The sequence below is a fragment of the Thunnus maccoyii genome, chromosome 4 (assembly GCF_910596095.1).
Source record: "Thunnus maccoyii chromosome 4, fThuMac1.1, whole genome shotgun sequence".
Taxonomy (NCBI): Eukaryota; Metazoa; Chordata; class Actinopteri; order Scombriformes; family Scombridae; genus Thunnus; species Thunnus maccoyii.
In genome coordinates, this window is record NC_056536.1 from 29240637 (window position 1) to 29255041 (window position 14405).

The 14405-nt window shown below is 39.6% G+C and overlaps 2 protein-coding genes across 9 annotated transcripts in view; one reads left to right on the plus strand and one right to left on the minus strand.

The window, feature by feature from the left end:
• Nucleotides 1-704: 704 nt before the first annotated feature.
• Nucleotides 705-10072, minus strand: igfbp6b (insulin-like growth factor binding protein 6b). 5 transcript variants are annotated; one of them, XM_042409855.1, is made up of 6 exons: nucleotides 9958-10072; nucleotides 9458-9497; nucleotides 4497-5008; nucleotides 3487-3521; nucleotides 2593-2712; nucleotides 705-2217 (listed from the first exon to the last, which is right to left on the minus strand). In XM_042409855.1, the coding sequence occupies exons 3-6, from the start codon at nucleotides 4831-4833 to the stop codon at nucleotides 2104-2106; spliced, it is 606 nt and encodes a 201-aa protein (XP_042265789.1). In that variant the 5' UTR covers nucleotides 4834-5008; nucleotides 9458-9497; nucleotides 9958-10072; the 3' UTR covers nucleotides 705-2103. The 5 variants fall into 5 exon arrangements, with proteins under 5 accessions (XP_042265789.1, XP_042265787.1, XP_042265788.1 ...); XM_042409853.1 differs by lacking the exon at nucleotides 9458-9497; XM_042409854.1 differs by lacking the exon at nucleotides 9958-10072 and having other exon boundaries at nucleotides 9458-9526.
• Nucleotides 10073-10264: 192 nt separating this feature from the next.
• spryd3 (SPRY domain containing 3) overlaps nucleotides 10265-14405 on the plus strand; it is a 70338-nt gene continuing 66197 nt past the window's right edge. For 2 of the 4 annotated variants that reach the window (XM_042408149.1, XM_042408148.1), the window contains exon 1: nucleotides 10265-10387. The gene's annotated coding sequence lies outside the window, so the exon portion shown is untranslated. The remainder of the gene's footprint in view (nucleotides 10388-14405) is intronic. The other 2 variants (XM_042408151.1, XM_042408147.1) reach the window with 1 other exon arrangement.

Sequence of the window (14405 nt, forward strand, 5' to 3'; positions counted from 1 at the left end):
AAATATGTATTTTAAGGTTAAAATAAAGGTTAAAAACATCACCATCATTATAATAATTATTATGTTCCTCTTCCATCAACTGCAACATCATTACAATTCCTCACAAACACCTTATTCTCTATGTTCATTGTACCTGTTGGAGGAAAGTAACTAAGTACACTGGCTTAAGTTCTGTACTTAAAGACAAATTTGAAGTATTTGTATTTTACTTGAACATTTTAACTGTGTTACTTTATACTTCTACTGTACTTCTTTACAGATGGAAATTACTACTGTACTACATTTATTTAACAGCAACAGTTACTATATTGTACTTCAGAGATTAATATTTTACATACAAAACATGTGATCATCTTATAAATTAAATTCCCCAACAGTTTATAAAGTAAGCAACGACAACATTAAAATTCTGCATCAACAACAATAATATATACAATATTATAAGCTATAAAATGAATCATTTAGTGCTTCTATTTGTGATACTTTGAGTACATTGTGATAATATTTATGTAATTTTCCTTTAAAAAAAAGATTTCAAATGCAGGACTTTTACTTGTAACGGAGTATTTTTACAGTATTTTCAGTTCTTTTACTTACTTACTAAAGGATTTAAATACTTCTTTCTCTACATTATCAACCGCATTTCATGACAAGAACACACTCAACACCTGTTTTTTATATTAATATATGTTTTATTCTTCTCCATTTTTATTATCATTATGTTTTATTTTCATATTTGCAAATCTTACAGGTCCTTTGTGCATGGACCTATCATCACGGCACACACATTGGCACAACAAGATTGGTCAGAAATAGATAAATTCTAATCACACTTTAATAGCACACATTTTCATGACTTTTGCAAGGACTCGGGAAAGACATACTATAACAATAACAAATTTGATCTTTTTTTTTTTTCCCTCTATTGAAATCAGAATTTATAGTATGATGTGCCAAAATAAAACATAATAGTAACATGGACATTCTCAATTCTCAAATAAACAAAGCATAAATAAGAAGGAAATAAAAACATGAGATATAACCATAAGATGTACAGCAGTTGAATAGAGCTCTGATGAATGTGATGAGTTTTGCCATAAAGGTGCCTTTAAAGCACAACACTTCCCCTAACATGAAATAAAATAATCTCTGTCTTTAAATAAGAAACTGCTGACAATATAAAAATACATGGCATTGTACTGTAGTTCATTAAATAAACCAACAATTCATATATAAAATATTATATTGACGTGTATAAAAATATGCCTTACAACTTTTTGAAAAGGGTAACAGCCGTAAGCTTTTTGTCTGCCACTTCAGAACACACAGTCGACCACAAAATTCGAACATATGTACAAACAATCAACTAATAAGCAGTCAAAACGCCATTTTGACAAATAAAATGAACAGAAGCATCCAGGATCATTTTTCGTATGACTATTTTTTCTGACTTGACATATATATAAGATACTGTAAGATTCAAGCAGTACTTGATGGAAATACAGACTCAAAAATAAATTAATAGAAAAAGAAATATTTCTGTCAATTAGGTATATTGATATCAGTGTATCTTTGGAGAGAGGGAGAGAGGACGGTGAGGGAGACACGTTTTTCAAACATTTGTGTCACATCACCTGCGTAACAGTATTTCAGCCCACTGAGATCAGAACAAACACAGGCAGTGTCAGCTATCCTAAAGTAAAAAGGAAAACAGAAATCTACCAGAAAGCCAGGACAAGAGCCAGGGAATATAGAGATCATTCAGAGTAATACCGCTTGGATCACTGAGGCAGTTCACGGAGCATTAATGTGAGCATGCAGCATGTCACCAGACGACGCAGAGGACGTTGCTGCAACTGTTGAACATTCAGGCAGATGTTATTGTTGTCGCTGCTGGACTGTGAGTGTGTGTGTCTTGCTTCTAGAGAGGACATTAACTGGTGTGTATTTTCCATAGGAAGTGGTTTATCCCTGCTACCTCCTGTCCAGGCAGTGTCTAGCACATGCTAAAGCCACCCCCTCTCCCTGTGCTCCTGCTCCTCCTCCACCGCCTCCTCCTTCTCCTCTTCCTCCAGGCTCAGAGCAATAGGACAGACTCATCTCTCACTCCCCATCGCACGGTAAAGTGCCATCTTCGCTGGCATGTGAGGGCACGGGCGTGCCGAGCTCATCCACGCACCAGCAATGGCCACGCTGCATGCCCTTGGAGGAGCGGCACTGTGTGTAGAGATTAAAAGACAAGAGAGAGAGAGAGAGGGAGATTTTGAAAGGGAGAGAGGGCGGAGATTGAGTGGGAGAGTGGGGGAAAGGTGGTGAGAGAGGAAGAGAGAGAGAAAATGATATGTCATCATAGCGCAGTACTGATTCTCTGAGCCCACAGCTGAGAGGCTCAGAGAGAAAAGTGTCAGTTATTCTCAGCCCCCTATGGTCACACAGACAAATCTCCGGATGCACCGATAGAAAGCTGCAGTAGAGTACAGCTCTCACAATCTCAGGTACACATACAGTGAGACATTTTCACATCACATAACATCTTAAAGCAAACAAAGTTACAGTTTTATGTGTTTTATGACGATTCAGGTAATACTCTACCTGCTTTTTCCTGTAGAACCCACGAGTGTCACAGTTGGGTATATAGATGTCACGGTCAGACTGGAAGATCGTCAGCTCGAGACCTCTCAGGACACTATTGAGCAGTTTGCGGCAGGGTGCCTGAAAACAGCAACGCAGAGTGTGACTTCAAACATCACCAGAGGCAAAGCCAAGAGAACCTGTCTTCATCTGAGGAGAGAGTGGCTGCTATCTCCCCTCAGGTGATTATGTTGGCAAGAAAGTCTCTTTGATCACAACACATGTCGATGGAAATCACACAGGATTAGCTACAGTGATGCAGCATTACAGCCAGAAGCAGGGAATATGTATATTTATATATATCAGATGTCACATATTGTATAACATTATATAACCATATTGTTACACAATTGCTTTTGCTTTTCAGGTCACTGAATGGTTTGAAGTGACTGTGCGTTTTTTTTTTTTTTGTGTCACTTTGTGAAATTAAACTATGTGATCTTGATCAATGATGTGACTATTGTGATCACACACACACATATTTGTTCAAATGCTGCGGATCAACCGGCTCGCAAAGTGAAAAATCTGTGGCGGCAGCGGCCGACTTGAAACTTTCCTGATTCTCATCATGGTCAATTAGTTCTGCCGCATAGCAGCACACACATCATGCACCATAATGCATGGCTTCAGAGCCGTGTGTGTACATGCCACTGCAACACCCAAAACAGCAGAGGATGGTAATAACCCTCTATAATGCAATGCAGCTCGATATACAACCCTCTCCATCACATATGACGTGTATTAATGCAATCTTATTACATAAAAGGCTTTAAACATCTCAGAATTTCATGTCATTTAGGTGAGGATTTGTTCTCTTCTCTCATTAAAGACTGTAAAATAAGAACATGAACTTACTTTTTCAATGTCACCACTGTGTGAGGGATGGGGACCTGAGAGGAAATGACACACCGGCATGAGATTGTGATATTAAAGCAATGTGGCCATTAACATCGAACCACATCCAATGTCAAATTGTACAATATACACTCCATATACCGCATAATATTAAGACTTTGGTATATATATATGTATATATTTGCATCTTTCTGCATAAAACATTACAAAACAGTCTCCCAGACTGAGATCTATCTGAGGGTGGTCATTCAATGAGAGACCTAATTTCCATCAGTATATTTCCTTTTCAGATTGGTAATCGCAGTATCTCAGTTTGAACAGTAGATGGAGATCACTGCAATAAAAAGCAGCTCGATCAGGATGTAGGTGACACTGTGACAGTTTCACATTCATTCTAAATTCTCTACAGAAAGGCTGACTTGTAGGACAGATCATTGTCATGCACTCTGTCATTGAAATGGACGAATATTTAACACTGTACAAATCATATGGAAGCAGGTATATGCATCTTTACTTCTAGACTGTCGCAACACCCCCAAGACTAAATAAAAAGCTCACTGAATGCATTTCATAAATAACCCCTGTGCTTTTGGTGATTCGCCATCATTTCTGATTAACAAATTACAGTCCTTTACAACAGGACTGTAATGACAAATGACATTTTTATCACAGTGACTCCAGAGGCACTGCAGAGCAGTACTGAATGCTAGAGGTTTGCAAATTCATCTGTGGTGCACAAAATGCATCCAGGCTTAAATGTCACACACTAATTGGCCTTTCCTTTTTGTTGGTGAGTGACACAGCATCACATGCAATTCACAGCAATACAGGAGGCACACTGTATGCACAATTATCTTTGGTGGCTGTCACAATATCTTCAATATACCACTGTACATGTCAAGCCTACCTGCAGTGTCCATGCATGTGTCTGTGTGCATTTGTAGGTGCATGCATGTACGTGTGCATATGTGATTTCATGCACGTGTGTGTGTGTGTATACAGTATCTTACCTGTGGGGTGGGGCCTCTCAGTGGGACTAGTCCTGCTGTGCTTGGCGCAAATGCCCCTTCCCTGCAACAGAGCCTGGAGGGGGCTGTGCTCCCTTGGTGGGGGAACACAGCGGAGCCCCTTGGCACAGCTCAGGGTGTACACACCACAGGGCTCTCCCTGGGCCAACACTGACGTGCTGCCGGCAACATTATGGTCCCTGGGGGGCCGACCTGCCCCCAGTGGATCCCTGCAGGAGGGACAGACCTTGAAGGTGCCCAAGCGGTTTGCCCCGGTCCATGATCCGCAGTGAGCAATCAGCAACAAAACAACGGTTGTTAAGTTAGAAAGGATAGGCATTTTCTGTCCAGGTCTCAGGTTCTCCACACTGTCACTCTCTGTCAGTTAAATGTGGCTGATGCTATTTCTGGATGTATATTTCTCTCTCACTCTCCCTCCCTTTCTCTCCCCTTTCCTCAGTCTTCTTCCCGTTTCTATACAGTAGCTTTCCTTGGTGCTTTGCCGGTTGAGTCCCCTGCAGTGCCAGAGGAGACAAATGGAGATCGAGAGAGACACAGCAAAGCACCAGCTTTTAAAGATCTGAAAGGCGGTGATAGAGAGTGAGTGAGTGAGAGAGAGACAGGAAGAGAGAGAGAGAGCACAGTTATGACACCTTCAGGGGCTGGGACTCAGAGAGAGGGAGAGAGAGAGAGGGAGAGAGAGAGAGAGAGGGAGAGAGAGAGAGAGAGAGAGAGAGAGAGAGAGAGAGAGGGAGGTGGCAGGGAGGGAGAGAGCAAGTGGGGGGTGGATTATGTTCCTTTCAGAAATTATCAAAATCTCCCCACCCTTTCCTGTTATATACTAACACATACATCTAGTCCTTCATCTTACACTTATCTTATACATTACACATGCATACACAGTAGTAGTCAGCTATTTGCACTTTCTTTCCAATGTCAGAGACCTTTTCGGGGATAATATTTGCCATGGTAACAAATACAAACGTATATATATGTGTCTCCATCAGCGTCGCCACTGCAATGCCATTCGCTACAACAAATGCACAGCTGTGTGATTCCTCCTGCTCGAATCCTGTACGAGGTTATGACCGAGAATATTTCCTGTACAAACATGTAATCCTCAAGCTGAATTCCACAGCTGAGATACTCTGTCTTTTTGTCAAATTACAGACATCAGTCATAAAATTAAGTTAGTGACCTCCTGAAGGCACTGTAGTAATGTTTGTATATTACAAAACAGATGTGTAACATACTGAAGATGACTTTATGTGCCACGCACCCGACTCAATCTGTGCCTCACTTTAATCAAATCAGTGTCGAGTGCCAATCCGGTCTTTAATAAACCAGTGAACTTCTAGATTACATTTGAGATATTAACTGACTTCATGCATCGTGTCACATGTTGAAGTGTGAGGGCAGAGGAGGTTATTGCTCGCCAGTTGTTTGAATTGGAAGAGTAATCATCTGGATAATTAGGAGGAGGACTCGCTTTTGCAGGAATGCACATCGACCAGCCCGAGCCAAACTGCTAATAATGCAATCCATCGCTCCACTCAGCCAGTTAGGATTTTCTACACGAGTGCAATCTTCAAAAGATCACTACTGAGCACTTCACGTTTTTCTACTCGACGCACAACGCTAGCTTCTGACATAATTAAACTGTCATGCCTGTGTTACTTTTGTGATAAATACAAGTTGTTGGTGTATAGAGATGATGTTGTTCAATTAAAATGTACAAGGCATCATTCTTTTACTCTTCAAGACAGATGCAGAAGGTAACTTTGCAGCTACTCTGGTACCTGTTTTAGTGATTTAGTGAAAAGAAATTAGCGATTACTTGAATAATTTATAAGAGTGTTTTATATTAAAAACCACAGTAAAATTTGCAGTAACAGCAAATCTATTTAAGGGAAAATATTTTAGTTAATGTTCTATTTTTTTGCCGCTGATTAACAACATGCAGAGAATAAATATTAACGTCAGACTGTAAATACTGTATGTGTAAACAGAGAAAGTGAAAGCAAAGTAAATAGTCTGCACATGAAGATCATCAGTAGGTAGAGTGTTGAGGAATTCCTGTCTTATCTAGAGTCCCATTGTATCCTGTGTTATCTGACATTGCCTTGCTGCCATGGGTGCTCTGTAAACAGATGCAACATGAACATGACACACACAGAGCATAAACAGAATGAGGATATTGAATTAAAGGGCAGGTTCACAATTTTTTTTTTGAAGTCTGTCTTAAAACAACAGTGAGGAGCCCAAATGAACACTGAAGTAGGTTTTTCTTGCTGTAATCATTCCTTCTGTTCATACTGACTATTAGAAGATCCTTTTATAATACACTTTCAATGTAAGTGATGGGGGACAAAAGCTTCCTTCTGTGCAAAAATGTATTTAAAAGTTTATCTGAAGCTAATATGAAGCTTCTTCCGTCCAAATGAGTCAAATCAGGTAGATATCTTTCAACGTTACAGTCTTTTTAGTGCCAAAGTCTCTCTTTTTGTTACTATACTTCCACCACAGCTCAACACTGTCTGAGGAAACACAAAGAGGGAATTTGATGCTAAAAAGACTGTAAATGTGGCAGATATCCACTTGATGTGACTAACTCAGACTGCTGAAGCCTCATATAAGCTTCAAATAAACTTTTAAATGCATTTTTGCACAGAAAATGACTGTGTGGACACACTGTGGATTTTGGCCTCCATCACTTATATTGAAAGCACATTTGAAGGGAATCTTTTAATAGCCAGTATGAACAGGAGGAATGATTACAGCGAGGAAAACCTCTTTCAGAGTTCGTTTGGGCACCTGATTTGTTTTAAGACAGACTTTAAAAAAAAGTGTGAACCTATCCTTTAACACTGCTGCCTTGGCATTACTCCACCTTTAGAGTAAGTTTGTGTCCAGGACATGGCCTTGAGACATTTATAAACATGTGCACAATGTACTGTGTGTGTCCCGCAGTAGTAGTACAGACATGACAGGGCACACAGACATACCCACTGGCTTGTACTTGCTGGAATTCAGGGCTACATGAGGCCAAAATCTGCCTTGCCATCAGCAGCCTGTTGTTCTGATGAATCTTGGCAAGGAGAGCAGAAATCACCTGCCGTCTCGTGTTCCCATCAGCTTGCAAGCTACAGCACTAGTCTGTTCCACATATCAGGAGAATGTTCCAACACACACGCCAGACCAATGAGGGCTCTCTTTTCCACATTCCCCTGGATTATTCGTCTTTTTCCTCATCCAGCCACACACATTTCTTCCTCTGTTTCTTCCTCCTCTCTGCCTCCCCGGCTCAGGTCTATCCCAGCTGGCTCAGAGAGTCACTTCTTCTTTCAACATAGCAACCAGAGTCCACACAGTGCTGGAATGGTATCCTCTGACCCTCTTGTTAGGCTGACCACCTGCCTACTTTGGTGCACATTTTTAAGCAGCTTTAAGACTTGGTGTTATTTCAGTTTAGGATCATTAAACACACTGTACAATTTTGAAATACTTGTACTTTACTTGTCCATTTTTTGCTACTTTATACTTCCACTCCTCTTCATTTCAGAGGGAAATATTGTACTTTCTACTCCACTACGTTTATTTGACAGCTTTAGTCACTTATCAGATGAAGATTTGACACAATGGATAATATAACAAGCTTTTAAAATACACTTTTGACATCTTACAAAAAGCAGTGTGTAGTCGGGGTCACATTTCACATGTCTATGAGTTGTTAACAGCTCCACCAAATAGTGACTTTTCCCTCTAAACTTCTCACATGGTTTCATTTCAATAAATGTTCAAATGATCCAATATTTCACCGCAAATCAAAGTTTAGAGAAAAAGTCCAAAAACTGGAAACAGATTTGTGTATCAGAACTTTGTTTTTTCTTCTTTTCTCTCCCATTAATCATCTCATGACCCCTCAGATTTATCTGCTGACCCTTTAGAGGGGATCGACCCCTAGGTTGGGATCCACTGGACTAAACTAGCTAACTGTATATAAAGTAGTTGAAACTAGCTCCACCTCCAGCAGCTACAACAGTAACATGCTGCTCTAACACTGATGCTTCAGTATTAATAATCTAATGATGTCATATATAATAATATATCAGTCAGAGGGACCAAACCACTACTTTTATTTAAAGGTGCAGTGTGCAGAATTTAGTGGCATCCAGCAGAACGGACTTGACAGAAATGGAATATGATATTCATAATTTTTGTTTTAATTAGTGTATAATCACCTGCAAATAACAATTGTTGTGTTTTCGTTACCTTAAAATGAGCTATTTACATCTACATAGGGAGTGGGTCCTCTTCCACGGAGCCTGCCATGTTGCACCACCATGTTTCTATGGTAGCCCAGAATGGACAAACCAAACACTGGCTCTAGAGAGGGCCTTTAATGTTTTTTGCAAGTTTTGTGGCAACCGCAGGTTCTCCTACATGCTAATAAGGGGAGGGGGAGGGTATTCAATTGGTTGCAATCTGTAATATCACCACTAGATGCCACTAAATCCTACACACTGGTCCATATATAAATATAAATATAAATATAAATATAAATACATACACACACACACACACACACACACACACACACACACACACACACACACACACACACACACACACACACACATATACATGAAAGTGGAATCAGACTGTTGGACCTTGTTGTATATATATATATATATATATATATACATATATATATATAACATAATCTGATGATGTATAACTATCTGATATATAAAATATCAGGTCAGATGGACAATACCAGTACGTTAATACTTTAATACTTTAACTGTATTTTGCTGCTGATACTTACATACTTTTACTTCAGTAGGATTTTTCATGCAGGACTTTTACTTGTAATGGAGTATTTTTATATTGCTGTATTGGTACTTTTATTGAAGTAAAGGATCTGAATGCTTCTTTCACCACTGTTCTACTGTGATACTCACCGGACACAGGAAACAAGCTGGTTTCCTTTAAATGGGTTTCCTTTAGGATGATTGATCATTAAGAGACGCAGCTGATATTCTCATCACACACACACACACACACACACACACACACACACACACACACACACACAAACACACAAACACACATATTTTGTCCTTGGTCACTTTTGGGGACATTGCATAGACCTACATTCATTTCCTGAAGACTTGCCTTAACCATAACCACTACTTGCCTAACCCTAACCTTAACCACTGACCCAAAAATCAGCATTTTCCAATTGGGGACACAGCTTTTGTTCCCAATTGGACAAGCTGTCCCCAATTAACTGGTCTTTAGTCTGAAATTTGTCCCCAAAAGTAGCCTATGACAGACCCACACACACAGACACACGCACACACACACTTTGCACAGCTATCCATGTTAGGGCATTGCATTGGCTTACATTCACTGTGGACAGCCCAACCCAAACCCTAACCCCTAAACCTTAACACCTCACCTCCAACCTTGACCAGGATCACAGAAATGAGGTTTTGCCTCATTAGGACCGGGCTTTGGTCCCCATGAAAACTACTGGTCCCGACAAGGTCGGTGTTTACACCGGAAAAGGTCCCACTGAGGTAACAAACACGCACGCATACGCGCAAGCGCACACACACACACACACACACACACACACACACACACACACACACACACACACACACACACACACACACACACACACACAAAAACAGAGAATCCAAGAGGCATGATTGGCTGAATGCTTGTCACCATTTCTCAAAACTCGACGCGATTGGCTGGTGCAGTAACGTGGGTGTGATGTCACTGGGGAGCGCCGAACTCTAGTTTCCAAAGTTTTTATGTGGAGCTATGGAGAGCTGATGGACAAAAGCGAGTGTCTGTGTAATTAGCCGCGTAGATAACAGGTAAGAGATTGGCTAATCGATAACAATACCTGTAAGAAACCAGTTTCCTGCTCTCTAATCGCAGGAACAGTCGTAATGCATCCTCTTGATCAACGCCTTAACCGCAGCTTCAACAAACTAGCTGTTAGCCGCTTATGATGCTAACGTCCATCTCCGCGTCTCCACCAACTGACGAATGGACAACTAAGACTTAATAACGGCATTTAATTGAGAATAGGTGGTACATTATGATAAACTACAGTTGCAGCAGTTAACTGTCTGAACTTTAATGCTAGATTTAACTTGTCAAATTAGCTTTGCCGTTAGCAAGGTGGCTAGCAAGCAAAGCTGGATAGCGTTAACTGTAAACATCGGCACGCCCACTTCCCCCAGTCGTTACGGCAGTTTGACAGCTTATGTTTTAACGTCAATAAGTGAATGTTTTATTCCCTGAAGCCATCGGAAACAAAATATCTGAATGAGGTTTCAAAAATTTTACGTGTTTGTCCACCCAATCAAGACATCACTCAACGTCAAAGTACTGTCAATCAAATCAGTGCAAAGAATGATTATTGATACCTGCAGCGTCATGTGTGTGTGTTCTTCAGGGGTGGAAGTAACTAAGTACATTTATTCAGATACTGTACTTCAATACAATTTTGAGGTACTTGTACTATAGCTGAGTATGTCCATTTCATGCTACTTTATACTTCCACTCCACTACATTTATTTAAAAGCTTTAGTTACTTTTCAGATGAAGATTTGGCACAATGGATAATATAATAAGCTTACAACACATTGTTAAAGATGAAACCAGTGGTTTCCAACCTTTTTGGCTTTTGACGTCTTACAAAAAGCAGTGTGTAGTCGGGGTCACATTTCACATGTCTATGAGTTGTTAACAGCTCCACCAAATAGTGATTTTTCCCTCTAAACTTCTCACATGGTTTCGTTTCAATAAATGTTCAAATGATCCAATATTTCACCACAAATCAAAGATTAGAGAAAAAGTCCAAAAACTGAAAACAGATGTTTGTATCAGAACTTCATCTTTCCTCTCCCATTAATCATCTCACGACCCCTCAGATTTATCTGGTGACCTTTTGGAGGGGCCTGACCCCTAGGTTGGGAACCACTGGACTAAACTAGCTAACTGTATATAAAGTAGTTGAAACTAGCTCCACTTCCAGCAGCTACAACAGTAACATGCTGCTCTAACACTGATGATTCAGTATTAATAATCTAATGATGTCATATGTAATTATATATTAGTCAGAGGAACCAAACCACTACTTTTACTGTAATACTTTAACTACATCAAGCTCATAATACTTATGTACTTTTACTTAAGTAGGATATTTCATGCAGGACTTTTACTTGTAATGAGTTTTTTTACATTGTTGTTTTGGTACTTTTACTTAAGTAAAGAATCTGAATACGTCTTCCACCGCTGGTGTTCTTGGGTTGGCCACCTGTGTCTTCTTACAAAGATAATGTTTCATTGTCACACGTCGCTGCAAGGGGATACAGCAAAGAACAATGTCAACTTTTAATTACATTACATGTTGACTATCAAACCATGTATGGATGAAAAATGAATGGTGAACCTGTAAGGAGAGCTAAAAATATGACAAATATGATATTATACTGTACTTATTTCAGGTTGTGTGACATTAATACAGTATAATAAAACACAAGGAATTTGTATCAGTATTTAGCTTCAATTATATATTGATATTGGCTGTGCTGTGTGTTCATTCTATATCTACTTATCGTACTAAATCATTAGTTGTAGTCCTAAACATATTAGTGATTTACATTGCTAAAGACTTATTTGGTAAATTCAGTAAACAAATATAATCATCTTAGAAGTTCCAGTAGATTCATTTTTCTGGGTGCACAGAGACATTGATAGCATCGACCTGTATTTGTTTTAGTTACTCTGTGGTGTCTTATGAAATGACTTTCAATGTTTGTTTTGTTACTGCAGTATTCAAACACTGAATTCAACAGCTTATAAATGACATAAATGCCTCTTATTGAATTCTTCCCTGCCCTAGTAATCTAAAATATGCTGACACATCTAACAATACAGTCCTTAAGGCTCGGTTTTATGGCACTGGGGCATGTTTCCTGAAAGCAATTAGCGTGCACTGCTTCCATGTATGTTGCGAATGGTGCCAGCGTCTTGTTTCATAAATGATTGTCATTTGAGTCATACGGTCCTCTCACATGCTCATGCATTAGTCACAAGTATGGTGTTCCCTTGGATATGGTAAATGCTTCAAAATTAACGCTCATGTTGCAAGTCACAGCTTGCATGTTGCGAATTTGGTGAAACAAGCCCCTGGTATGATGGAGCCAGCACCTCCAAACCTTCAAACCATGAAGAGACATAGAGATTTAACTACAACAGCAGTGCCCAGGATAAACAGTGAATTTAATTGCTGAGAAAAAAACAAAGAAGTCAAGAATGTCTTAATCAGTATCAATCTAAAAACAATAGAATTATAATGCTTGCAAGTGTTGTTATTGTGAACCTGCCTCAGTTCTCTTGTTATGGCCACATCTTAAGCAGAAAATGTATGAGAGGTTTCACTTATCAGAAACTTTCAAGCTACTATTGTATAAAATAATGAGGAGCACATGTGTGAGAGGAGCTGGGTAGTTGGTACATAGTATTGGTTAGGGCTGTCAGGATTTTGATTCTAAATTGAAAATCTATTGAAATGAGTGTTTGATTTCGACCTTTGAAGGGTCGGCAATTCTCCCAGTTTTTTTTTCTCTCCACCCACACCTACTTTCATGTGTCGGAACAAAAAAAACCCAACAAAAGCCTTTCAGAAACGACACAGCGTAGATTACCAGTAGCCTGCAGCTGATTACTTTTCAAGACACCATGGACATTACCTTAATCGGAGATGGTGGAAAAGCAACAGAACAGAAAATCCTCCTGCTTCCCTGAAGTCACCAGTGTGGCAACATTTTGTCTTCCTTGTGAGTTGTATAAACAACAGAAAATCCTCCTGCCTCTGCCGAGACATTGATAGCATCGACCTGTATTTATTTTAGTTTTCTGTGGTGTCGTATGAAATGACTTTCAATGTTTCTTTTGTTACTGCAGTATTCAAACACTGAATTCAACAGCTTACAAATGACATAAATGCCTCTTATTGAACTCTTCCCTGCCCTAGTAATCTAAAATATGCTGACACATCTAACAATACAGTCCTTAAGGCTTGGTTTTATGGCACTGGGGCATGTTTCCTGAAAGCAATTAGCGTGCACTGCTTCCATGTATGTTGCAAATGGTGCCAGCGTCTTGTTTCATAAATGATTGTCATTTGAGTCATACGGTCCTCTCACATGCTCATGCATTAGTCACAAGTATGGTGTTCCCTTGGATGTGGTAAATGCTTCAAAATTAACGCTCATGTTGCAAGTCACAGCTTGCATGTTGCGAATTTGGTGAAACAAGCCCCTGGTATGATGGAGCCAGCACCTCCAAACCTTCAAACCATGAAGAGACATAGAGATTTAACTACAACAGCAGTGCCCAGGATAAACAGTGAATTTAATTGCTGAGAAAAAAACAAAGAAGTCAAGAATGTCTTAATCAGTATCAATCTAAAAACAATAGAATTATAATGCTTGCAAGTGTTGTTATTGTGAACCTGCCTCAGTTCTCTTGTTATGGCCACATCTTAAGCAGAAAATGTATGAGAGGTTTCACTTATCAGAAACTTTCAAGCTACTATTGTATAAAATAATGAGGAGCACATGTGTGAGAGGAGCTGGGTAGTTGGTACATAGTATTGGTTAGGGCTGTCAGGATTTTGATTCTAAATTGAAAATCTATTGAAATGAGTGTTTGATTTCGACCTTTGAAATCAAAAGTAGGATCGGCAATTCTTCAACTTTGTTTTTCTCTCCACCCACACCTACTTTCATGTGTCGGAACAAAAAAAACCCAACAAAAGCCTTTCAGAGACGACACAGCGTAGCTTACCGGCAGCCTGCAGCTGATTACTTTTCAAGA

Excerpts from the sequence above, each read along its gene's own strand:
- igfbp6b (XM_042409853.1), bottom strand. The coding sequence starts at position 4,833 with ATGCCTATCCTTTCTAACTTAACAACCGTTGTTTTGTTGCTGATTGCT. Across the intron at positions 3,522-4,496 it reads TGAGAGGCCCCACCCCACAG|GTCCCCATCCCTCACACAGT; the intron begins GTAAGATACTGT and ends ATTTCCTCTCAG. Across the intron at positions 2,713-3,486 it reads ACAGTGGTGACATTGAAAAA|GCACCCTGCCGCAAACTGCT; the intron begins GTAAGTTCATGT and ends TGCTGTTTTCAG.